Source organism: Camelina sativa, chromosome 15, assembly GCF_030686135.1.
Source record: "Camelina sativa cultivar CO46 ecotype springtype chromosome 15, ASM3068613v1".
Classification (NCBI taxonomy): Eukaryota; Viridiplantae; Streptophyta; class Magnoliopsida; order Brassicales; family Brassicaceae; genus Camelina; species Camelina sativa.
The window spans coordinates 2,199,457-2,225,535 of NC_141894.1; the positions used below are offsets into that span (position 1 = coordinate 2,199,457).

At 37.8% G+C, this 26,079-nt stretch overlaps 6 protein-coding genes across 7 annotated transcripts; 1 reads left to right on the forward strand and 5 right to left on the reverse strand.

Moving 5' to 3' along the window:
* Positions 1-42: 42 nt before the first annotated feature.
* On the reverse strand, positions 43-12,021 carry LOC104744712 (protein virilizer homolog). Of its 2 annotated transcripts, none has more exons than XM_010465803.3 (28): positions 11,859-12,021; positions 11,358-11,520; positions 10,993-11,081; positions 10,279-10,402; positions 9,128-9,769; positions 8,671-9,039; positions 8,478-8,582; positions 8,209-8,391; positions 7,888-8,029; positions 7,619-7,800; positions 7,468-7,553; positions 7,319-7,367; positions 6,813-6,879; positions 6,234-6,715; positions 6,036-6,135; positions 5,651-5,784; positions 5,377-5,444; positions 5,066-5,282; positions 4,661-4,876; positions 4,409-4,564; positions 4,283-4,336; positions 3,994-4,202; positions 3,790-3,853; positions 3,206-3,528; positions 2,674-2,857; positions 570-2,576; positions 405-476; positions 43-286 (listed from the first exon to the last, which is right to left on the reverse strand). In XM_010465803.3, the coding sequence occupies exons 2-28, from the start codon at positions 11,430-11,432 to the stop codon at positions 266-268; spliced, it is 6,420 nt and encodes a 2,139-aa protein (XP_010464105.2). In that variant the 5' UTR covers positions 11,433-11,520; positions 11,859-12,021; the 3' UTR covers positions 43-265. The 2 variants fall into 2 exon arrangements, with proteins under 2 accessions (XP_010464105.2, XP_087344806.1); XM_087488680.1 differs by having other exon boundaries at positions 11,771-11,883.
* A 1,963-nt stretch (positions 12,022-13,984) lies between these two features.
* Positions 13,985-14,718, reverse strand: LOC104744713 (uncharacterized). The gene is made up of 2 exons (XM_010465804.3): positions 14,263-14,718; positions 13,985-14,179 (listed from the first exon to the last, which is right to left on the reverse strand). Exons 1-2 carry the CDS (start codon positions 14,587-14,589, stop codon positions 14,087-14,089), a joined length of 420 nt encoding a protein of 139 aa, XP_010464106.2. The 5' UTR covers positions 14,590-14,718; the 3' UTR covers positions 13,985-14,086.
* Positions 14,719-15,572: 854 nt separating this feature from the next.
* LOC104744714 (uncharacterized) lies at positions 15,573-17,567 on the reverse strand. The gene is made up of 4 exons (XM_010465805.3): positions 16,900-17,567; positions 16,621-16,788; positions 16,290-16,513; positions 15,573-15,852 (listed from the first exon to the last, which is right to left on the reverse strand). The coding sequence occupies exons 1-3, from the start codon at positions 17,413-17,415 to the stop codon at positions 16,295-16,297; spliced, it is 903 nt and encodes a 300-aa protein (XP_010464107.2). The 5' UTR covers positions 17,416-17,567; the 3' UTR covers positions 15,573-15,852; positions 16,290-16,294.
* A 1,535-nt stretch (positions 17,568-19,102) lies between these two features.
* Positions 19,103-21,966, forward strand: LOC147926213 (uncharacterized). The gene is made up of 6 exons (XM_087488685.1): positions 19,103-19,316; positions 20,128-20,299; positions 20,744-20,825; positions 20,935-21,142; positions 21,231-21,377; positions 21,535-21,966. The coding sequence occupies exons 4-6, from the start codon at positions 21,080-21,082 to the stop codon at positions 21,772-21,774; spliced, it is 450 nt and encodes a 149-aa protein (XP_087344811.1). The 5' UTR covers positions 19,103-19,316; positions 20,128-20,299; positions 20,744-20,825; positions 20,935-21,079; the 3' UTR covers positions 21,775-21,966.
* Positions 21,967-22,029: 63 nt separating this feature from the next.
* LOC104744717 (uncharacterized) lies at positions 22,030-23,616 on the reverse strand. Its single transcript, XM_010465808.3, has 4 exons — positions 23,042-23,616; positions 22,782-22,940; positions 22,469-22,691; positions 22,030-22,216 (listed from the first exon to the last, which is right to left on the reverse strand). Exons 1-4 carry the CDS (start codon positions 23,522-23,524, stop codon positions 22,203-22,205), a joined length of 879 nt encoding a protein of 292 aa, XP_010464110.2. The 5' UTR covers positions 23,525-23,616; the 3' UTR covers positions 22,030-22,202.
* Positions 23,617-24,154: 538 nt separating this feature from the next.
* LOC104744716 (uncharacterized) lies at positions 24,155-26,030 on the reverse strand. Its single transcript, XM_010465806.3, has 4 exons — positions 25,459-26,030; positions 25,188-25,343; positions 24,883-25,099; positions 24,155-24,402 (listed from the first exon to the last, which is right to left on the reverse strand). The coding sequence occupies exons 1-3, from the start codon at positions 25,897-25,899 to the stop codon at positions 24,890-24,892; spliced, it is 807 nt and encodes a 268-aa protein (XP_010464108.1). The 5' UTR covers positions 25,900-26,030; the 3' UTR covers positions 24,155-24,402; positions 24,883-24,889.
* Positions 26,031-26,079: the final 49 nt, after the last annotated feature.

Sequence of the window (26,079 nt, forward strand, 5' to 3'; positions counted from 1 at the left end):
TTCAAGTATTTATATGCTCTTTGCCTTGTACAGGCTTGTTGCTTTGAAAAAAATGCCAAGACTTGCTTGAACTTGAAGGAGGAGTCTCTCTTCTTACTAATGTACATGAATATGACTAAACAACAACAGAAAGCGATATCGATTACCGCTTTTGTTTACATATCAAAGGAAAACAATGTACATGTTATTTAAACATTACAGAAACAGAAAAGCAACTTGTAAGCAAAGGGATGGTATGTATTTGCTGAAAAGTTTCTTTCTCTTCTCATAGCTGCCCAAGTTTTTCCTGTCACAACCAACAAGAATAAAACCCAATTTCAGTTTACACTCTACAAGAAACACACAAAGGTTGATGATACAAAAAGCACGTAAAAATAAGTAAACAAATCGATTTAGAAAACAACCTGAAGCATCTGCATTAACTTCGGATGTTGTTCCAGAAGCTGACACAGCTTCTCGCGGTCACTCAATAGAGACTGCAGAGGATTTTTTAAGAATTATCGTGAGCTGTGGCACATAATACTACTAACCAAAGCAGATCAGTGTATTATTTAGTGTGGATTACGTACCTGAATGGCTTCAGGGGACTTGAAGTAATCATGTAATGACATTCCAGATTCTTGTTGCTGGGAAGTCCCAGCTCCTTGCTGACCTTGTACAGCATGATGATGTGGCTGTTGCTGCACCTGAGAGATCTCTTGTTGTTGAAGAGGGTGGTAGTAAGGCTGGACTTGCGTCTGTTGCATCATCTGCATCTGATGCATTGGAACCTGAAATGGGTTTTGCATTGATACTCCTTGCTCTGATGGTTGAGATATCTGTATGGGTGGTCTAACGTGCTGAGGAGGCTGCATAGGGCGCTGTAACTGTGAAAGCTGCATCGATGGCAGCTGAGGGATGGACTGTTGATTGAGTGATTGAGGAATAGAGGGAACCGACAACATAGTTTGCGGCTTATCACCTCCTTGATGCGAAGGATTTCCATAGAAGGGCACAGGGATAGATGACGGCCTGTTAAAATTATGGGATGACATTAAATTGGGGGGAGGGTAAGAGGTCATTCCGGTTCCTGGAATAGATAGATTGCTAGACTGATGATCAGTCGCCGGACCACTCTGTTGTTGTTCAGCGGTACCTGTGCCTGCCTGGTTGTATCCAAAAGATTGTACTGTAGATGTCCTTGGTGGTAACGAGGCATATGGGTTCGATGAGTATTGGGGAATTGCTGAAGGGAGCGGTGGCATAAGCCGGATGGGTCCTCCTGAAGATTGTGTTCCATGACTAATAAACGGGGAGGATTGATTAGAATGAGAATCAGAAGAATGTGGTATCACAGGTGAGACTGACGGAGGCGGCACTAGAGGTAAGGGAGGCTGGTTTGGCATCATTTTCTGTTCATAAACCCCCCGACCACTGAATCCACCATGAATATGGCCCGTATGTTGCTGACTACTCTTGGAATAGAATCCCTGAGGACCCACTCTAGGATCAATCAAATTTTGTCCTGATGATCCTGGCATGTTGTAAGCAGGTACAACCCCAGATTCAGATATGCCAGCGGTCTTCAGAGGGGTCATTTTCTTTGATTCGTCTGCTTGCTCAACAAATTTTCTGTCAGAAGTAATGCTTGGTTCACGAATCAACGACATCTCAGGGCGTGAAACAGAAATCCTTGATGAAAATTCGCTCTGAGCGTTTTCATCAACATTAGATGCCACAGGTGTGCCCATGTGAGAAAATTGACTACTTCCATTTGCATCACTCTCGGTTTCTTCAACAATGGAGTGAGGAGAGTTTTGTTCAACCATGACGGGAGCAGGCTGCATAAGGTTCTCATCAGGCTGAAGAAAGGTGTCATCAGGTCCTTCACACTCCTCACCATCAAAAACTATATCTATTCCTTGTAGATCATCATCAGGATCGGCTTTGAATTGTTTTGGTTTACCTGCAACTTTTTCAGTATCTCTAGCAGGAGTAGGATTTTTCACTTGCACAACAGCCTCTCCAACCACAATGGTGGAGGCATTTTGGCCTCGTTCTCTCTGTCTGGCCATAAACTCATCAACATGAATAGATGGAGGTCTACCACTGCTAGATCCTGCTCGTGAAATGGTTATTGCATTAGAATTACCAGCTGTATCAACACTCCTTTCCCTAGCAACATAATCATCTACATGCATAGAGGGAGGCCTGCTGGTATTCGGCCTGCGCTGCCTAAAGCTATCTCTAGATGGACGAGCAGGAGGAAGGGATACAGAACCCAACCCGCGTTGAACTGAACTTTGGGTCGGTATGTCAACAGAAGAGTTTTCGCCTTTGGCACGCCTGCTAGAGCTCTCCAAAGTTGGTGGTTTCCTTTTCGCAGGGAGAGATGACTGGGGCAGACGCTCAGGTAATGTTTCAGGACATTCCCACCAGAACTTGTCTTCAAGTCCTCTTTGATAGAGATCATCCTCAATGGTTTCAGACTCCAAATCAACCATATCAAAATTCCCAGGAGAAACAAGAACACCTTTGCAGGAGATAATATCATCAATATTCCCGTCTTTTAGCAACGACAGCAACGACCGAGATGCCTTCAAATCCACAAATAGAATACGGAAGTCAGTGTTAAGAGGAAATCAACAAAAGAAGTGGATGATGCAAGAAAAGCGGGGATGAGGTAGTTCGTACCTCATGCAAATAGGGTTTCGTCTCAGCTGTTACTGAACTATCAGATCCCATAGTCACTGAACTCAACAGTGTCACCATTTGTTCAATCAAACCAATGGTTTCCTCTCTAAAAGTGTCTGTACCACTATACTCACTTGGAAGGCCAAAAAGGGATTTAAGTCCTGCAACCTTCTTCGAGTCCAAACTGGAAAAATGAAGAAAATTAGACTACAGAGAATTTAATTAATGTGTTAAATATATATGTAAAAGGAATGGTTTGATATACTAGTTGGAACCATTTAAATGTAAACAGCATGTCTTCTGCTTGTTAATTTTTAGGCTTATATTGATTAAACAAAACCAGATTAACGAAACTGTATGCATGCACCAACTTAAACTAAAAGGCCTTGGCAGACATTATGTTTCTATCGACATACGTAGTGAAGATGGCCATACAAGGACACGTCGCCTATCAAAGTTATTAAATCCTATCAAATTTGTCTTGTATTGGGTGAGCAGAAATTTAGTAGATTATGAAGAGTATGGGAGTCACCTTTCACCATCAAGGCATAATCTGATGGAGCCCACGCTCAGAACGTTTACTGCCTTCATTGCAAGACTAGAGAAACCATCTTTTGAATTAACTGAGTTCAATAACTTGATCCAGCAAGACAGAAAAGGGGGATTCTTCTTCATCTCTAGTTGATTGAGACTCATATTACTAGTGTCACACCACCTTTCAGCAGATACAGGTTCTTCGGCCCCAGAAAACAGATGAAACAAAAGTGAAACCAGACCATTTTGACCTTCACCACATGAGACCAGGTCTTTGAAAGCGCAAAGACAAGATAATAGCTCATTGCCAACAGGCAACACCTGTAAAAAGAAAATCATTCTTCGTAATCACATTTAAATTAGGAAATATTACAAAGATATCTCTTAGAAGAGCTCATCAATATTTCAGAATCTATTGCCACAAACAAACAATCATAATTTATAACCCGTAGCATATTAGATGCAGCAATTTTACCATGTTTCCATAGGGACTAGGCGAGCAACATAAGAATAACACAAACATAATTATATCTGGAAATTGATAAACATAGATCACTACAATGTCGACAAAATTTAATGTACCTGACAGAACTTCAGCACAAAGGGAAAAATCAATGCACAATCTTTTGCACTCAAACTGGCCAATCTGTGCAAGTTAATGTAAATACAAAATCGATTAGATATAAATGTAATCTAGATAAGGTAATCCTAGTACAATTAGGTTCCGTGTTATAAACGCACCCAAAAATGGTAAAGTTAAGCAATCCTGCAGAAAAAAAGACTTACAGCTCTTTTTTCTGACAGCACGAGAGAGGCACTTGTGAATCGCATAGTAGTGAGATTGATCTGAAAGCTGGAATACACCACTGAATCACACTAGACTCGGACACAATTCCATACTCTAGAACCCTGTTTTCACTTGGATAAGTGGCATCATAACATCTTTCCAGAACTTCCACAAGCAGTTGAACAATACCCTCCTCTAACAGTAATCCCTAAAGTGAATAAATTTCAGGTGAATAATAAACAAACAAAAAAGTGAAGGAATACTATGACATAAGGCAAAGAGTATGACCTTCGCATGCGGATGCTCTAATAAACTAGCCAGAAAGTTAAGATATCGGTAGACCTGAAAGAGAGTAATGAGACTGGTTAGGAGCAGCAGTACATAGATAGCGAGTTAGAGAGGTCGAACAAACACCATATAAGCTTCAGTGTCTCTTGTTGATGACTGATCCAAAATACCATCTCTGATAGATGAAAATATGGGCCGCAGAAGGATAGAAGCATGTTCAACCCTTTGACATGCAATACGAACTACGAAAACCCGAAGCATATCCTGAATGACCACCAATGCCTGTTGAAGAATAAGACAATCCAAATCATGCTGGATAGATGATAACAAAAGCAAAAGCAGCAGACACTGGAGCTAACTAGACATAGAGGAACATACAGATACGGCATGATGTTGGATAATCTTTGCAATCTTGTCAAGATTAGGTGTTAAATGGTTTATCAGTTTTTCAAGTGGACCAGGCTCCAGATACCAGTTGATCTGTTTCTCCTTCTGTGGACCCATCAATGTCCCAACCGCCAACTTTCTGAGACCACTTAATAAGGGCATGCCACTCTTCCAAAACCAGACTCCTTCTTCGGGGAGAATATCACTCTTGCAATGAGAAATCAACGAAAAATAAAGTATAAGATAGTATATGGAGATATTCCAGTTGATACTATTTACATTAAATGAATACAAAAAACATGATCGAAATTCCATCACAAACGTTCAGATGAGTCATATCTATTCGGCTGGAAATATATGTTGAAAATAATTAGTGGAAGTGTAAGATTTCCATACTAGAATGCAGAGGAAACTACAGGTCTCCTTTGGACCCAAGGCAGGAACAGAGGACGTCTGGACACCCGAAAGAAGAGTGTGGAATAGCCCAGGAATCCATCCATAAACTGGCCAGCAGACAAGGGCGGACACAATGAGGTGGCACACTGCTCCAAAGCCAAGAGCAGAGTCCGGATAATGGGAGGACAAGTCAGCTGCACAAGCAGCTAGCTTCGGGCTGGAAAGAAAACAAGCCATTGTGGCTCAAAGCTTAACTTTGCTTAAAACATACAAGTGATTAATACTATTAAAACAAAAGACAAGTAACTCACCTGACTTCCCGATGTAGCCGTAGGAGTGCCTTCATCAGTTTGGTGTTTCTATACTGCTCCTTAGTTCCCTTTAGACAGTAAAGACAATGTCAATGACCAGAGGGGATAATGAAGACGCATAATCCCGCAATTATAGAGTCTCAACAAAGTAAAATAAAGGCAAAAGTTCAGAAGATATGGCTTTTGAGAGAAAAGATTAATTAAATTCATTCCGCAGAGTCAAAACAATTGTTGATACATGATGAAGAAACTAATAATGTTTAGAGCAACAAACCTGTAGTCTTTGCAGAACAGATATCAAAAGGGAAAGGGAAGGAATTAACAAGTCCACCAAGCTTTGCTCACGATTACGTTCAGACAAAAAGTCAGAAATAGAACTGCATCCATGATCGTCATCGACTAGATAATCTGCTTAGTACAAAACAAAATAACTAGTTGGGTGTCACCTATAATCATCAAACGATTGATGAAAAATAACTGAAAACATCGTGAACCTATAAGAAGAAAGTTCTTGAAAGAATAAATAGAAAAAACAGTTATCCAGTCAGTGGGTGATTTTAATCTTTCCCGGCATCTCTTATCATCAGTCTAAATCTGAGAATCAAATGGTAGCAGCAATAGAGGAGTTGAATAAAATCATAGAATAGACAGTAGTTTACCATAAATATTCGAGGACCTCTCAAACATGAAGCTGCAGTTGACCAAGATAGCATACACAACTGTAACCGCACCCTCGTCATATAAAGCAGCAGCAACAGTCTGTACAAAGCACAACATTTCAGAACACTTAGATGACTACAACATCCAAAAGAAAAACAAGTAATTTCTGGACAAAATTATGGGGAAAGATAACATACTATATTATCTGAAATCAGCGCTAAAATCCGAAGTGCTGTTGTCAACTGTGAAATTGATGAATCAGAAAGGTTAACACCTTCAAAAGATTTCTCAAAGATAACTTTTCCAAGATTATCTAGGACGTTCATCTCAGAGACATTTGTTGATTCTCCAGCACCATTCTCAGTCGGTGTTAAATCAAGTGCAAGGATGCTTGATGATGATAATTGGGCGTCTCCTCCAGAAGCCAGGACAGCAGCATAACGTAAAAGCCCAACTACACCATGTTTGTGATAAACCACACCCGCATCAATCCATTTAAGTAATCGTGAAGGAGCATCCTTTCGATTAGAACCACCGAGTGACAATGTATGCAAGGCCTTATGAAGGACTGGGGCATGTTCAATCCAAGCATGCAAGCATGATGCAGTTGAATCAGAGACTATGACCTCAAAAATCTCAGCAGCTGAGTGACATATTGCTAGATTAAGCGGTGAAATTCCTGAAAATGAACATGTTAAACAAATAAGGGGTTTTGAAAGAAGATAACCAAGAGACTACGTCAGGGTAGTAAATTCAGAGATAAACAGCAACGATACCACTATTTTCAACTGCTGGCTCCATATCCTTGGCTGAATGCAAAGCTTCAATCAATACTGCTAAAGCCTGAAATTGATCAATAAAGTATATTAGTGAAAGCCACGAGTATCCCTACTCCAATACAAAATGCACCAATCAGAACAAGTGATTTAACAATAAAGAGAACACTAGAAGAATTTGCACAAGAAACAAAGAGATAAACAATTTTGTTATCGTCAAAAATTACGTGACCAGCACAGGGGAACACAGATGCAACATTTTTGTTCACTAATCTCCCAAAAAACTCCCACTATAACCAAAGGTTTAAACTTCGTGAAGGTAGCTAAAAGCACCACCAAACACATGATTTTTCAAACAATCAAATGTGTGCCATTACTTCACCATAAAATGGTTTACCATTTATCAACTTCAGAGGCAAAGAAGGAGGAGAAAATGAGAATTATGAGAAACCACGATGAAGAAAAAGAGCAGAAGTATATTCTTTTTCTTGGTACCAGATACATACCTCTGGAAAAACACCTAACGTCAATAAAGCTTCACGCCCACAATCAGACCTACACTTGCAGAATGCCTTCCAGTTAATTTCAAATGAAGAAAAAGACAAATAAAAGCAGATTTTGGCACACCGAGACATGGCATCAAAATATTTGTCACCTAGAAACATCACGCAATTCCCATAAAATCCATAGAAATTCTTCTGTTTGTTGTGTCGACTTGAGCAAACGATCTACCGCACTCACCTGAATGAAGTATGTAAGAAATAGTAGGATACAAGTATAAATCTACGCATGTAAAGTGAACCCACCACCCTCAAATGCATCTCAAGATTTATTCCAATTTCCAGTAAGCTGCAAGTAAATCCCTTGGATATTAAAATTGAAGCATAGTGGAGGGGGACACACTCCTCCTTGTTCAGATCAACAGATCCCTTCAGAGATTGTATTATTGTAGCAGTCAACTGAGGATGATGTAGCAAAAAGCTCAATCCTGGAAAACAGAAGATACATGCTGAATTACAACTCGAATGCACATAATCATCAAGTCTATTCTAGTGGGTAAGTTAAATAAGAATACCTGTGCGTGAAAACATAAATGAAAGAATTATGTTGCCAATAAACATTGCAATATCAGTAAAGACATCCATAATATCTCCAACTTTAGAATGCAATCCAGGCATTGAGAGAAGTGCTGCTGACAAAGGAAGAAAACCCCGCTCCTGTGCATTGTCAGACGCTTCAAGTAAGGTTTTTTAATTAGAATACCCTCTAAAAATTTTGATTTCAGTGACATAATAAGAAGTGGAAAAGATAATTCCATTCCGACACGCAACATATTTAGCAACTAAAATAGTGCTTAAATATCTATGTCAAAGACTAATTTAACCTAAAGATTTACCTTCAGAAGTGCCAACATGTGCGAATCAATTCCAGAGCTAAAAAAGGGACATGCCCATGAAGCAGTTAGTTTACTCGTGGCCTTGTATGACAACCACCCTTCAGAATGATCAGAGACCAAACTTCTTTCTGCGTAGGCTGATGGTGAGGGATCTTCAACCGATCCAAGTGACTTCATCAGCTTCTGAATATTCAGCAGTAACACCGGTTAGAATGTTAAATGGTTGGTTTACTGATTGTAAAAGCGAGAAATTATAAGCAGAAACAAACCTGGAGCTTTTGAAGTTGTGACTTAGCATCAGATAGCATATCCAGATTTTGAGTTGCAGGTCCATGAGAATTGGAGAGACCTTCCAGTGCTGACAGCACTGCAAACTGATAGACAGAATATTAGTAACAATTTTAACATAAAGGGCATATCAACATAATGCCAACAAAACAAGATTCTTAATATGGAGAGTACCTCATATCTTGATATAACCTCGTAAATTCTCAAACGACGAAGAATATAAATTGCAAGAGAAGCAATCTCATGGCATGGTTTCTGCATAAGTAATTTCAAAAGGAGACAGTAGCCCTCACTCTTCCCAGATGGGATACTTCCATCTTCACGAGGCCACCAACCTAAAAATCCTTCACACCCAACTGAATGGCGTGTAGCCTGCTCAACAACTCCAAGTAACAGCAAAGTAATGGTGGTAGAATTCTGAAGATCATGACCAAACAAATATACAAGTCGATCCATCCCACCCGAATTGACAAATTGGAGGCAGCCTTCTCGGCCAGAGCATAATAAAAATGTCAAACTTAAACCTAAAAGAGTGGCTTTTCCCTGAAAAAAGAAAATTAATAACAATTGACCTATTAATATTACAAATTTCTACCACCAGCGTGTGAGAGCTAAAAAGAAAATGTAATACCTTTGAAAGCTGTGGAAGGACAGTACATAAAGAATCTCTTTCAAACTGAATATATGGGCTCAACATATCAACCAATTGTTGGGAAGTAGCCAAATAAGTCTCTGATTCAAGAAAGTTGAACACTCCAAGTGCCACATCTGATTCTTGAATTTCATTGAGATCAAGAATATCTTTCTTAACCCTGTCAACTATATCATGGAATAACCCAGAATCTAGAGAACTGGCCACGGCCTGAGAATTCTTATTCTTTAAAAAGAAATCTACATTGTCTGTAACATAAGAAGAGACCCCAGACACTACCGTATCCACAAATTTATTTACTACATCATTAGTAGCTAGCTTATCAAAGACTGTTAGCAGCAGGTGCAACAATCGCTTTACTTCCACAGGCACATCTACAGCAGCCAGGGGGAGAGATACTATGTCTAGAGAGGATAGACATTCCTCTATTGTTCTGTTAACTGAGTGCAATACCAATGGCAAGTCCTCAAGATTACCCTCAGTGGAACTCACAATATCAGTTACAGAACGACCTTCAAGAATGATATTGTACTGCCCCAAATCTTTCACAATGTTCCCATAGACGATCAAGCTCAAACTCCGATAGCTACCTCTAACCACCAGATGGTTTGTTACAACAGCCTGCAATTTCGATGAGAACAGTTTAAATTTTAAGAGTAGCCAAAAGTAATGCGAGGAACTGAAACCTGCAAATAGGAATGATTGACAACTTTTCTGATAGCATAGAGGGAGACTGAACGTATGACACACAAGATGGCATAATTAAAAGGTATTCAATACTCTAAAGACCTCTCACCCCCAACCCAAATTAAACCCCTTACACCTACAACAACTCATTTACTCCCTCTATTATGTCATAAAACCTATTATCAGAAGACAAATATTTAATCTAGCTTACATATATACACATCTTTAGGGGAGTATCTACAGCTGTAAACCATATTTCCAGCCAACAGTTATGGTAGCCAATTACTCTGGTCTAAGACATAAAACGTACGTAAGAACCATTCCCAAATGTTATTACCAGCATCAGTCGCAGATACTAAACTAATCAATCCCAACAACCGAAAAGAAATGAAAGTGAAAAGAGAAAAATATCATTCTATAGATAAATCAAGTTTAACAGTTACCTCCACTTCCAAAGGGTAGGGCGCTGATGGAGTGTAAAGAAAAGGATTACAAAGTCGCTTAAACTTTGATTCCCCTTCACATCGTACGAAGACTTCCAATGCAAATGAAGGAGGTGAAGTTGCCCTAACGAAAATATTGTCAACATTTAGATAACCAGCCATAGATATCATCCACGCTCAAGAAATGTTGTCTAAGTCATTCACAAAGAACAGAAATCTTTAGCTGAAAAATCTAACTACAAGTGGTCCAGCTACAATATCCTTCACTATTTTTGTTTCTAGAAGACGAATTGACCCAAAATCTAGTTTTCTCTGAAAGTGACTACCACGGATGAAAAAGAACCTTTACTTTAGAGTCTAGACATGTCAAGCAAACCACAGTTTCAAAATATCATGTCTGCAAAGTTCAGTTTTTTTGTTAGAGTAACAAGTGCGGGGTTTTCAGAAATTCTACACAAATTTAGGTTTCTTATCATCCTCCCTTCAAGTGACAACTTGTCACTGACAAGAAAATAGCTAATCGTGGACTCTAACATCCAAAACAAAGCTTAACATCAAAGAGTCAATCGAGATCACAGCTACAGAGTCGACAACATGGGACCAAGCATTTCAACAAGACTTCTAATAATGGATATTACTACTTCAAGATCCTCCATAGTTAAAGTCAAGAACGAAATGTAATAATAATACACAGTCAAAAAAAAAAGAACATACCCGACAAGAGAAACAGCTTGAGAAGATGAGGATGCATTCTGCTCCAAAAATTCGCAAGCTGTGATAATTACTGGCTCAGCAAATATTACCTATAAGAATTTAAAGGGAACATAAAATAAATCTTCAGTAAGCGCGAAACCAAAGAAGTAACTTCTGACATTGGAATGACTGACACACCACCATATGTACTACTTGTTCCGACCAATCCCGTACAAGTAAACCGTAATACTATGAAAGCAAGCATTTTTTACCAGTTTAAGAGACTGAGATACAACAGAACCTAATCCAACCACTAGAAGCTCAGCAAAAAAGAACAGGGAAGCAATTCAAGTGTATTATTATCATAAACTAAAGATTGAGGTTACCTCGTCAACATATTCGTCCAATTGAGGATGAACAAAGGTCTGAGCGAACAGAACACAAGGCTCAGATCGTACCATGTCTACAGGATGATGGCCAGTCTTCTGGAATAACGTATTCCTCTTAGGTCAGCCAGTATAAAACTGATTCAGCCTCGTTGCTAAAAATCTGAGATTGTTAAAATTACGTCTCTGAATTAGATTAATCACACACGAAAACGCAACTTAAAACACAAATTCAAAATCGACATCACCAAGCAAAGCCCGTTTCTGAGGGCTGCGTGAACTTAATTAAAAGCTTACTATGTCAATAGCAACAACTAGATCACGACTACTTAATCTATGTAAAAGTAGTTGTACAAGAAAACGGAACAGTTATTAGGTTTTAAAAATCTCTCTACTTGGGGATCGAAACAGACCTTAGAAAAATTGTGCTTTAGAAACGAAGCCACAAGGGGGAATGCGAAGGCAATATATGTTTTAAGAGTATGAATCGAAGTAGCTTACCTGTGAATTCGAGAGAGCACGCACGGCGCAGGCCGAAGAAGAAGAAGAAGAAGAGGAAAAACAAAAACGTCGTTGTTTTTTTGGGATAACCCGGCGGGGGTAGCCTCTTTTTGGTTAACCGGCGTTAAGCTTTCTAGGGTTGGCCCGGTCGGTTGGTTATATCGATTTAAACCAATAAAATCAAAAATATTTGTGTAGACAAATAAATTACTTGCTTGCCCACTAAGAGGGGTTAATATATTTTTGGTCTTTTTTTTTTTTACTATTTACCTTTTTTTGACAAGGATGTAGTTAAAATTAAAGTACAAAAAAAATGATAAAAAATACATTGTAGTAACCTTTCACATCTATTGTTCCATTCACCCTGGACTTTTTAATATACAGAGCGTGATAAAAAGAAGGTTTCAACATTGATAATTTTACTATGCTGAAGTTATTGATTTCTATCTACCATATATGATTTTACTTTACAATATGTTTGGTCCTTTTAACTGATTTTGGTTTTATGTATGGATACCATGTTTGTTTTACTCATGTGTCATACATAACAAAAAGAGATCCTAGTATCCTACTACATCAAAGGAGAGACAACATGTCATGCTTCCAAAGTTAATAAACACAAACGCTTAATTAGTCTCTTAAGATTTATGACACAAAGTACAAACACTGACAAGTGACAAGTTATTAAACTAATATAGAGATAAGCACCTAAATCTTAGATATTGGTACACAATAAAAGTGCTTTATTACTAAGTTGAATTGTTTAACACATTACACATACGACTTCATACTAAATGATCTGGTGCGAACTCCAACCTCTGCTGTCTGCATCAGCCAAAGATTCCATCTTCTTTCTTCTTTTTTTAAGATTCCATCTTCTCCATCAGCCAGTCTAATTTCCTGTTCAAGACGAAGGAGAACAAAGAGAAACAGGTCAGACAACTTAGACTCTAATCACAACGGCCTTCTAGAAACGCTTTAGATGTGATTAATATTCCTATCTACCCAAGAAGGTTTCTTATTCTGATTCCTGAAGCCACATATAGTTCACACAAATACACAATATCAGTAAAATCAGAATAGTCAAAGCTGTATTTGATGAATTGAGAATTTTCATTAGCAAGTAAACAAAGAGTAGAAAGATAATTTGTTGATGATCTCAGCCATGTCACCAAAACAATTCGTTGAGATGGTTCTAATTGCCTTACAATTCAATCAAACAGAAGTCTAAAATGGCCAGATACCATGGTATGAGAAAGCAGATATGACATAAATCAAAACATGCACAAGTTCAAGTCAATAGATACCTTAAGTAAATTTGGTTCCAAGGCTTTGCGTAGGAGCTGGTCTACAGAGGATAGGATAGTTCTCGTGTTGAACAAAGGTACACCATACCTTAGCTTGATACTCGACAAGTGGTCCATCAGGTTTCTCTCTAGCCATAAATGTAATGTAGGACTTGGATCTAGATCCGGTTGTATAATTACCTCTCACCACTTCCACAAACTCCACATTGAAGCCCTTGAAACAATAAGAACCGATTCGGTTACATTACATATACTTGAACGAAGAAGATAGAGCGTTAATTAGCGAAAAAACCTTGAAAAAAATACCAACATTTATTTCACTCTTCTCTTGGTTGTATTTTTGGAGACAGAGACAAGCCATCTCTGCAAAGTACTCACGGTAGGTTTGGCCGAAACTAGGGATGTCAATTGGTCTAAGCCCTGGCTGCCCATGTCCAAATTAAATTGGACCGGTTATGGTCATGATCAAATTTGAAGCGGTCAAATTGACCCAAAACCAATTTAGCCCATTAATAAATGGTCCAAACTAATCTGGACATGGGTTGTCCAATAAACCTTAAATATTAGGGATTCTAAATTTGGGGAAAAAAAATTTCTTCAATTATGATTTTTATGATTAACCTTTAGTAAAATTTGCTTCAATTATGAGTTTTATGATGAATTTATGAGTTTTGTATGAACTTAATAGTTAGATGAACTTATGTCAATGGATTGATATGTGTTGAATTTATGAGTTTATGATGAACCTTTAGTAAATTTTGGTTCAATCTGCACATAATGGACAGACCAATTGGTCATGGTCTTATTTGGTTTGGACATATTTGGATATGGGTCTATTTGGGTCTTGACCATACATGACCATAAAATGTATGTGTCCAATTGGTCATGCCCATTTGGACATGGACAGCCCAATTGACATCCCTAGCCGAAACCCGCAGAAAATTCCAAATTACTCACTGGTTTAATACCTGAGAAGCAGTACCTTGGCCTAAGCCCTGGCTCCACGTAAAACCCCTGAACAAAAAACAAAACAAAGATTAGATTCTCTTTATACAAACCAAGCTAACAAATTAGGATCGGTTATAAAAAAGGGGTACCTTGCTCTCGACGACAAGGCGTTTATAGCGACGCCACTTTCCTTCAGCCTCTTGATCAGACAATTCGTTTTCCTCTTGAGAGGAATGATACTCGAGACCCTCAAAGCTGTCCACATCCCATTCAGGGACGGTCCACCACGTCGGCTTCATGAGCTCATCGTCTGAGTCCACGTATTCCTCATCGCCGCTCTCTTCAACCTCATCGTCGCACTCTTTATTCTCATCGTCGCTATCTTCTATATCTGTGTCGGACTCGGCCTTACGTTTTGTCACTGAAGCAGAAGCAACAGGCCGTGAAGATTCTTCCATGGGTTCTGTTGTCTCCATCAATTTGGTTATACCGGAGCAAACCCTAAAAAATTGGGTTTATGAGAGAAGTAAAAACCTAATGTCTTCCCAAGAAAACCTAATTGGATGTGGAATCCACAAGAGTATTGTTTACTTTGTCTTTGCTGTATAAAGTGATGGATATTGAGATTAATAATAACATAAATTTGACCAAATAAATAGACGAAACCGCACGTCTTATTAAAAGTTTCTTACGGTTGTTTGCGATCTTGTGAATTGTGTTCTGTAAAAATAGAAATATATATGGTTGAATTAGACTTTACACAAAAGAAAGAGGAAATAAATCGGGAATATAATTGACTTAGGAATCAAATATTGGAATTTTGTTAAATTTAGGATTAGACAATTAATCCATTCTAGTATATATGGTTCTGCTTTCCGGGTGGAAAACTTCATCAGAATTATGAGAATTAACTTTGTTGAGGCGCTGGCACTGCTTTCAAATCCATCAGCTTTCTTTGCATTAGTTTCGCTTTTTAACAAGTTGTGACTAAAATTAGTTTTCAAAAGAACCTTTGCATGCACAGGATATACTAGCTTACGGCTGGAGAGACAATAGTAAGCAATCGTGGCTCAAAGCTTAAATTGCATAAAACTTAGACATCAGCATGTGCTCGTCACTTTTGAGTGTTGTGACAATTCGATAGCAGCAAACACAGTGAACACTAGCTTGCAAAAGTAACACCATGAAAAACAGAGGAAGGCTATGCTGTGCAGTAATAGGCAAAATGATTGTTACTACGGAAGTTATTTAGTAAAGATAACAAATAGGCACTCAAACATCAAATCTATAGATATTATTGAAAACAAAAGGGGAATTTCTAGTACTAAGTTAATTAAAATGTTTACACCACGTTAACGATCTCACTTCATATCAGTTGCCCTTTTGCGAACGTCATCAAAAGAAATCCCAATTACTGAGGATACTTCTACATCAAAGGAGACATGTCATGCTTCCAAAGTTCATAAACACAAACGCTTAATTAAGTCTCTTACGATTTGTGACACAAACACTGACAAGTGACAAGTTAATTTAACTAACATAGAGATAAGCACCTAAAACTTAGATATTGGCAACACAATAAAAGTGCTTTTATTACTAAGTTGAAATGTTTAACACATACGAATTCATACTAGATAATCTGGTGCGAACTCCATCCTCTGCATCAGCCAAAGTGATTCCCATCTTCTTCTTCTTCTTCTTTTTTAAGAGTCCATCTTCTCCATCAGCCAGTCTAATTTCTGGTTCAAGACGAAAGAGAACAAAGAGAAACAGGTCAGCAAACTTAGACTCTAATCACAATGGCCTTAGTTCTACAATCACTTTAATTAGTAGAATCTCTTGTTATCTACCCACAAAGATTTCTTCTTCTCTCAAGTGATGCACAGTCATAGACAGTTTACAATTCCAATTTGCACTTTGTTTGTTCATGATATCCTCCATGTTGAATAGTTGTAGTAGTGACAGAAATGGTCATCCAAGACAATTTGTTGAGATGGTTCTTTGACTATATCTTTCTAACAAACATGAGAGACTGACTGCACGATATGACCTAAATCTAAACATGACAGATTGAATGCACGATGACGACATAAGTATATCCAAATATTGCACAACTATAAGCTATAGAAAGTATCCAAGACAAAAGAAATGCAGCTGAGTCGAAAGTTTCAATTACCTTTACTAGTTCTGGTTTGACAGATTCGGAGTAGGAATAGGAGGAGCAGGTCTACAGAGGATGGGATAGTGCTCGTGTCGAACAAAGGTAGACCAAGCCTTACATTGATACTCGACAAGAGGGCCATCAGGTTTCTCCCTAGCCATAAAAGTAATGTACGACTTAGATTTAGGTCCTCCTCTAAATGTACCTCTCACCACTTCCACAAACTCCACATTGAAACCCTTGAAACAATCCCAGAGAAAAACGAACCAGAATTAGTTTTGCATATATACAAACTTTTTGTAAACGAGTTGAGCATTAGTAATTTGCCAAGGAAAGCAAAACCAACATTTTTGGCGCTGTTCTCTTGGTTGTACTTTTGTACACAATTAATGGCCCTCTCTGCAAAGTAATCGCGGTAGGTTTGGCCACCACCCGCAGACAGTTCCAAACTAACGACGGAATTAATTCGTGAGTAGGAGTACATTGGTATAAGCTCCGGCTCCACGTAAAAGCCCTAAATATCAAAATCAAAAGCACACACACCGCGTTAGAGACAAATGATCAAGTTCATTATTATTATTATACTAATAATAACAAAAGGTAACAATAAAAAAAAAGTTCCAACCTTGCTCTGGATGAGCTGGCGTTTAAAGCGGCGCCACTTTCTTTCAAGCTCTTCATCGGACATTGCATCTTCCTCTTGAGAAGAATCGTATTCGAGACCATCGAAGCTGTCCACATCCCATTCAGGTTCGACCCACCACTTGGGCGTTATGGTGAGCGTACCTCCAGAAGAGTAGGAGTATTCCATTACACTCTCTTCCTTCTCATCGACGTTCTCTTCTTTCTCATCGCCGCTCTCTTCTTCTTCTTCTACTGGACCGGCCTCACGTCTTGCAAGGAATTTATAATAGTGGGCCAAAGCTTCACTCACGGGTTCTTCTTCTTCTTCTTCTTCTTCTTCTTCATTCTCATCTTCAGATTCTTCATCGCCGCTTGCTTCAACCGAGTCAGACTCGGCCTTACGTTTTGCCAGGAAAGCAGAAGAAGCCTCTTCTTCCATTGGTTCTGTTGCCTCCAGAAACTTGGTCGAGTCTCCTATTGTCGTCATCGTCTCTGGTGCGCAATTTTTGAGATCCATCGATTTATCGGATCCGCCACCAAAAAAAACCCTAAACAAATTGAGAATTGGGGATTTTTCGAAAAGTTTTCTCTAAAACAAAGAAAGAAAAAAAAAAAAAAAATACCTAAATGCTCCATAAATAATAGTATAGCAACAAGTCCGGAAGTCTCAAATTACCTTTTGCCCAGATAACATCTAACTTAATTACGCTACTGCCATTCTAATATTTTACTATTTTAAATCTTAAAAATATCCCAATTCCAGCTGTCCTAAACGTAGTTTCACATTTATGACGCTGACAGTAGTTCGTACTACGTTCCTTCATCATTTTGTCTATCCGCACACGCAAATAATTAAAATCCCATATACAACAAATTTAACTAGGGAAGTGACTGATTTGAAATTTCCTTCTATGCCCATTTCTTATATCATTGGTATAAGAGAAATCGATTAACACTAAAATCATTTGAAGTTTCGTTTACATAATAAAAAGTATTTAAAGACGACTATTTTGTTGTTTTAACTTTTAAGTAACAACCATATATAAATTACTCCTTTTTTTTTATCATCTGATTACTATTGAAATTAAAATTACTCCTTTTTATACAAACTGAATCAGCTCTCTCAAATTATATTAGTCCTTCTATCCCAAAATAAAAAAGTTATTGGTACTTTATAATTTCACACATGCATGCAGCAGCAGTACTACGGTATTAAAAAAATAAAATAAAAAATAAGTTGAGGTTAATTACACTCACTAGCTATCAAAGTTCCTATGATTATATCTAACACTACTTATTTAAATTGTCTATTTTGGTGTATAATTGATAAATTTTGTCATCTTACACGATGCCATTCAATATATAGACATCAAACTGATGATGTTATCTTTTTTACAACGACGAGTATAATACAGCCAGAACTTGCAAGACAGCAGGAGGCATTAATGGCGGCCTGAAAAGTTTTCTCGGGCACAGATGTTAATATCCTATGGTCCAAAGTCCAGACAAGACAGATCCTATGATCCAAACGGACGGTCCGATTTTAGTACTAGCTAAAGCTAATGTTGTCTTATTATTATAAATATATATTTCTCTAACCAAACCAAATGGAATAAGAAAGAAAAGGGCTGTTTATATTTATCCCAATATCCGTGGACCAATACGGTGTGTGTCGTAGGTACTACTAGGTAGGGCTATCGTACAATATACGACGAGGAAACCCCAGAGAAAACGAAAAAACAATTATAATTTGAGTTCACACAAAATCATCGACATTTTGTTCATGTTGGACTTGGACTAGTTTATTCCAAAATACTGGATTTTTCTGCATGAAAGAAAACTAGCTAAGTTAAGATGTGCATTTTATTAGTGTGGTTCAGGAAGGAAAAAGTTAATTCGATCGGTTCGTTTATTAAAGGTTAAGAAAATCAATTATATCTGAATTTCTGCATAAATTTGTCCCTAAAAAAAAATAAAAGAGAAACTCTAAAAAATCGCAAAACACTTTTTACTTGGTCAGGAAAAGAAAATGAAAACGTGTCTCTCTTACAAAAAAAATGTTTATCAAGTTTCAAATACTCTTATAATTCAATTTTCAAATCATAATAAGTATGTGCTGTATTACCATTTTAAACGAACAAACAAAAAAAGTAATGTGCTGAACTGTAGAAACTTATACTGATCTCTCTCTCTCCCCTTCTTTTGCGTGTTAGTGTGTGTGTTGTCCATATGTGAAATCTGCTTTTGCTTCCTGAACCCTTTGTTATTTTGCTTTTTGTACCCGAATTACAACAATGCATATATTTTTATACCCTATTACACACATACAAGCAGAAAGCAGTTCCAAAAACTGGAGAGCTTTGTAATCCTCTTCGCTGCTCTGAGTGGTGCTCTCTTCTCTCTCTCTCAAAATCCCAGGTAAGAGCTTCTTCCAAAAACTGGAGAGCTTTCAAATTTCTTATTTTTTTTTTTTTTTTTTTTATATAACAGATACATATTTGCTTTCAAAGTCCGATCCTGTGGCTTCTTTCTAATTAAACAGAGAGAGATTTAAACCTAATGTCTCCGTTTCTCCCATTTCTAAGCTTCTTCCATTTGTTACATCTTGTTCTTCCCGTGGCATCTTAATCTGCATGTTTTCACCCATTTCCAAAAATCTTAATATTGTTCCCGTTTCATTGTAGAACCTTTGCATATAGATTCTCTTTGAGTTTTCTTTTTTTTTCTTTTTTTACGTAGATCGAAAAGTTCTAGGGCCTTGTACACTTGCACAGTTCGTACCCTTTAGAATCAGCCATGGATGATGTAAGATAAGCGTGGCTAGCGATGTAGTTGAGCTCTATATGTGAGTTTGACAAAGAAAGTTTAGTGCTTTCCTGGGTTTTTGAAATCTGTGGTTAAGTTGCGTTTCGTACGTCTCTGATTACTGTGAATGTGGTGTGTTTTGACGGAGAAATCCTATAATTTTGATCGAATCCCCTGTGTAGTTTGCATATACATCATGAGAAACCGACGAGGCTGGGTGATGTCACTTAGTAGCTAGTAATGTTTTTGAGCTCTATATGGGAGCTAGGACTGTCAGGTGATAGAAAAAAATTTGTTTTTTTTTTGGGATTCTCTGTGTTTTGTTGTGCGGCGTTTCAGTCTCTGCAGATTACTCTTTATTTGCTAGGTTAAAGGTTTAGGACCAAAGTGTTATGTTCTTGACTTGAAGTTGTTTCATTTTCAGGATCATGGATGACAACAACCAACCTCGACGAGCAATAGGGGCAAGACCCAAGCTGGCCAAGCTGCCGAACCCAATCAACGAACCAAAACGGGCTAAGAGACGTGGGACTAGACAAGGAGAAGAACCGGTGCAACAACAACCCGTTCAACAAGTGCCAATGAGCAAAATACCGGTATTTTCTTTTATTCTTCCACATGATTTTATTTTAAGGCACATCTAAGTTTATTTAGTCAACCAGTTCCAACAGAAATAATAATAATGTTCCAAAACTCTAAATTTTGCTACTTTAATTTGTTGTATTTCTTGATAATTCAAACTATGCAATACAACCAAAATTAAGTCCAACCGAACCAGAAAATACCAAATTTGTTTCAAATTGAATTAACCAAACAATAGCTAATGATTTTCTCATATATGTATACGATTAGATTGTTACAGTTTTAGATACAATTAAAACTATTTCTTTGTTAGTTGTATTTTTCTTCCAAATCAAAAGAAAATTGACGAACTAACCAGAACCAGCCATTTAAAGCTAAATTTAATACCAAAACACTTTCGATTGATCTTATCATAATCTATTAACCGGTCCCTTGTTTTATTATTTTTATTTGTGAAGCCATTTGATGCGAACTCAGAAATCATGCTAGATTGGACTCTCCTTGAAGGGATTATTGCGGATGTTATTAATCAAGTTGGAGGTACACTATTTCTATAACTTATTATAGTATCGCTAATTCGTAATCTATCATATAACCTTTTGTTTTATAATTTTAGTAAGATAATTAATATGTATATTGTCCTTGTCAGACTCGTGTGCTTCTGTTGTTCTCTGTCGGCTGTTACAAGCATATCATAACCGGGATAAAGTCGTGGCATTACATCATATAAGTTCTCTACTAGAGACTTGACTGACTATGTCGAGAAGAAATGCGGGAAGTTGTTGATAAGCAATATGAACATTGCTTTGGATTACATCGTTGATTGTGGACTTCTAAAAGAGCCAGAGGGTCGAACGGTAAGTGAACACATTACATTAAAAAAACAGTTAGCAATCTATTTTTTTTTTTTTTTTAAGAGTTTATTTAACATCAATTTTGGGTTAGGTGAAAGCATCTGGAAAAGGACATAGGGTCAAAGCAAGATTTGAGGTAAAAACAGTTTCTCGAGATGATGTGTACGAGATATTAGAAAACTCTACTCTTGCAATTTGCTTAGATACTACACCGGAACTGACGGCATTAGGTGCAGAGGCAAGTATTTCTTATCTAATTTTTTAATTATTTTTATTGAATCCATTATTCATGTTATTATCTAATTTGTTTTTACAGAGAGCTAATACAATTTTTTTTTAAGTATGATTACGAATGTGCCCCTTGACAACCAATTTGTTTATATATTTGTTTATAGGAGATCTATGATGTGCCCCTTGACAACCAATTTGCCAAACAGAAGGACAAAAATGAGCAATTGCCGACACATTGTGTTCTTGTCGTGGGCAGAGGCCGGGATACCAAAACAGGAAAGGAGTTCTTGGTCATCCAAAACTCATGGGGAAAGAAATGGTGTAATCATGGTTATGGGAGAATTTGGCTTAACCCTGCAGGTAAATTCGAAATCTTCTGGCCTGTAGAGGTGCTAAAGCAATGAAGAGTATGGTGCAGAGCCACAATTATGATTTCTATTTTATGAAGACTAAGTTTCTTATTTTACTACTTAAATCATAGGAGAAAAAAATACTTCTATTTGTTTGTTCTCATCTCAAGATATTGGTCATGCAGCAATGACATATGTCTCTAAGGTTACAGCACTATTAAAGTTCCCATAATTTTATTCGCACCAGCACTCGCTTGCAACAAAAATCACACCATAAAATACAACAAAGGCAATATGCAACAGGCAAAATGATCGTCACAGCGGATCTTATTTTAGTTAAGATAACAATAGGCACTCAAGCATCATATCTATAGACATTGGGAATTTTTCAGTAGTTAGTTAGTTAGTTAAAATGTTTACAACCACATTAACGATCTGACTTCATATTAGATGCCCTTTTGCGAACGTCGTCTCTGCATCCATCAGTCCCAGTTTCCTGAAACAAAATAAATGTTAACAAAGACACTAGCCACAATACAGTAAGTTAGACTCAAAACACTATATATATATATATATATATATATGGCCTTCTATAAGGTCAGTATGTTCCCATACAAATCTCCTATTTTGCAACCATGCACACAAGTAAATACAGTTTCAGATAGAGTTAACTAGTCCTTTCTAATTAAATATTTGAGGTTGGACATAACTATATCCAAATAAGCACAACTTCAAGCTAAAACCATACCTTTACTAGTTTTGGTTTGACACAGCGTTGCCGTACGAGCAGGAGCAGGTCTACAGAGGATGGGATAGTTCTCGTGTATAACAAACGTAGACCAAGCCTTACATTGATACTCGACAAGAGGCCGATCAGGTTCCTCCCTAGCCATACATGTAATGTACGACTTCGACTTAGATCCTGCTGTATAAGCACCTCTTACCACTTCCACAAACTCCACATTCAACCCCTTTTAGAAAACAATAAAACAATTAGCGAAAACGTTAGCAAACACATAAAATGTATATGAAAGACAAAATAAATGTTATAACTAACAAACCTTGTATTGGTTGTACGTTTTAAGACAGGTACAAGCCATCTCTGCAAAGTAATCGCGGTAGGTTTGGCCGCCACCCGCAGACTGTTCCAAATCACCGACAGCTCTCATTCGTGAGCAGTAGTTGTACATTGGCATAAGCTCCGGCTCCACGTAAAACCCCTAAAACCCAAAAATACACACACACACGTTCGAGAAATCAACTCATTGATAAAACATGCAGCTACCAAATTTTCCTAGATTTAGTTTGTAGAGTACCCAACCTTGCTCTGGATGAGCTGACGTTTAAAGCGACGCCACTTTCTTTCAAGCTCTTCATCGGACATTGCATCTTCCTCTTCAGAGGAATCATACTCGAGACCATCGAAGCTGTCCACATCCCATTCAGGTTCGACCCACCACTTGGGCCTTATGATGAGCGTTTCTCCAGAGTAGGAGTATTGAACGCCACTCTCTTCTTTCTCATCGCCGCTCTCATCAACCCAATAGCCGCTCTCTTCTTCTACTGGACCGGTCTCACGTTTTGCAAGAATAGCATAATAGTGTGCCAAAGCTTCATCCACGGGCTCTTCTTCTTCATTCTCGTCTTCAGAGTCAACGTATTCTTCATCGCCGCTCTCTTCAACCTCATCGTCGCTCTCTTCTATATCATCCGCTGTGTCGGACTCGGCCTTAGGTTTTGTCACTGAAGCAGAAGAAACAGGTGAAGATTCTCCCATTTCTGTTGTCTCCATCAATTTGGTCATACCGCAGCAAACCCTAGAAAATTGATTTTATGAGAAAAGTGAAAACCTAATTGGGATGTGGAACAGAGTATTTTTACTCTGTCTTTGCTGTATATAAGTGATCGATATTGAGATATTAGGGAAATAATAACATAAATTTGACCAAATATACGAAAAACACACGTCTTATTAAAAGTTTCTTACGGTTGTTTGCGAAACACACAAAGTCTGAGAGAGAGAATGTGTTTACACAACCACTAGATCTTGTGAATTGTGCTCTGTCCACGAAACAAATAGAAATACTGTATGGTTGAATTAGACTTTAGAAGGAAATAAATCGGGAATATAAAAAAAATATTGGAATTTTGTTATTTAGGAGTTTAATTAGGATTATTAGACAATTAATCAATTCTATATGGTTATGCTTTCCGGGTGAAGAACTTCAGAGTTCTGAGAATTACTTTGTTGAGGCTGACTTAATACTAGCTTAGGGCTGGAAAGACAATAGTAGGCCATCGTGGCTCAAAGCTTAAATTGCATTAAACTTATCAGTATGTGACTTATATAGTAGTTTTGTTCTTGTCACTTTGAGTATTGTGACAATTCGATAGCAGCAAACACAGTGAACACTAGCTTGCAAAAGTAACACCATGAAAAAAACAGAGGAAGTCTATGATGTGCAATAATAGGCAAAATGATTGTTACTACGGAAGTTATTTAGTATAGATAACAAATAGGCACTCAAACATCATATCTATAGATAATATTGGAAACAAAAGGGAAGTTTCTTGAGTGGTAAATTAATGAAAATGTTTACACAACCACATATATCAGATGCCCTATTGCGAACGTCATCTCTGTATCCATCAGTCCAGTTTCCAGTTCCAGAAAGAAAAGAACTAGAAAGTAAGCAAAATCAAGTTAGACTCTAATCATGATGGCCTTCTATAAGGTCAGTAGAGTTAACTACTTTTGTTATCTACCCATAAGAATCTCTTATTCTGCAACCATGGACACAAGTAAAATTACAGTTTCAGATAGATTGTTTCAGTGGTCTTTTTTATTTTATTATTAGCAAAAGAGTTGAAAATAGTCAAGAACTTATTCTCCAACCTTAGGGTCTTATACATCTAGTGAATCAATTCCTGTGGTTGTATATATGGACTAAGAACAATCACTAACGAGGAACCAAATAGTGAAAAGACATGCACTTTAGCGATTGATTATATCCCCTACTTGCTTATAGTTGGAGTGACATAAATGATCAGCCAGGAAAATTTGTTGAGATGGTAATTTTCCTATCTTCTTATTTAAACAGAAGACTGAAAAAGCAACTATGACATAAATCTACATGTTTTAGCTTGGGTCCAAAACCATACCTTCTTACTACTTTTGGTTGGAACGCTTTGCTGTAGGAGCCGGTCTACAGAGAATGGGATAGTTCTCGTTTTGAATGACAGTAGACCAAACCTTAGCTTGATACTCAACCAGAGGTCCATCAGGTTTCTCCTTAGCCATAAATGTAATGTACGACTTTGATCTAGATCCTGATGTAAATATACCTCTCACCACTTCCACAAACTCTACATTCGATCCCTTTTTATAAAACAAAGCATTTGTCAAAATGTTAGCTTACGCTGTATGTACGTAGAGACAAAAGGACAAAATGTTATAACTAATAAACCTTGTCTTCGTTGTACTTTTTGACACAGAGACAAGCCATCTCTGCAAAGTACTCGCCATAGGTTTGGTCGAAACCCGCATCCAAATCCAAATTAGGGACGACTTTGTAATCAGAGTAGTTGTACATTGACCAAAGCTCAGGCTCCACATAAAACCCCTAAAAAATTCAAATGCAGTCACACCATGTAGTCAAGATTTACTATTTTATTTATCTAGCTCTAACAAATTTAGGATCGATTGCACTCAATTGAGTTCAAGTTCAGTACGGTTACCTTATTCTCGATGAGCTGACGCTTAAAGCGGCGCCATTCTTTTTCATCTTCTTCATCGGGGAACTCATCTTTATATTCAGAGGAATCGTACTCGAGACCATCGAAGCTGTCCACATCCCATTCAGGGACTTTCCACCATGTCGGATGTAAGAGCTCATCGTCAGGGTCTACGTAGTCATCCTCGCCGCTCTCTTCATCCCCATCACCACTCTCTTCATCCCCATCACCACTCTCTTCAGCCTCGTCACCACTCTCTTCATTCCCATCACCACTCTCTTGAGCCTCACCGCCGTTCTCCTCAACCTGGTCAGAATCGGCCTTACGTTTTGTCAGGGAAGCAGAAGCAACAGGCGAAGATTCTTCCATAGGTTCTGTTGCCTCCATCAATTTGCTCGAGTCTCCTTGTGTCGTCGTCTCGGCTACGTTTCCTTTGAGATCCATTTTCTTGATTTGATTATACCGGGGCAAACCCTAGACAGTTGGGTTTATGAGAAAACTTAAAAAACCTAGTAGTTTCCCTAGTAAACCTAATTGAATTTGAAACAGAGTTTGTTTACTCTTTGCGGTATGGTTGATTGATATTGAAATAATAATAAGCAAATTAATAACATAGATTGGACC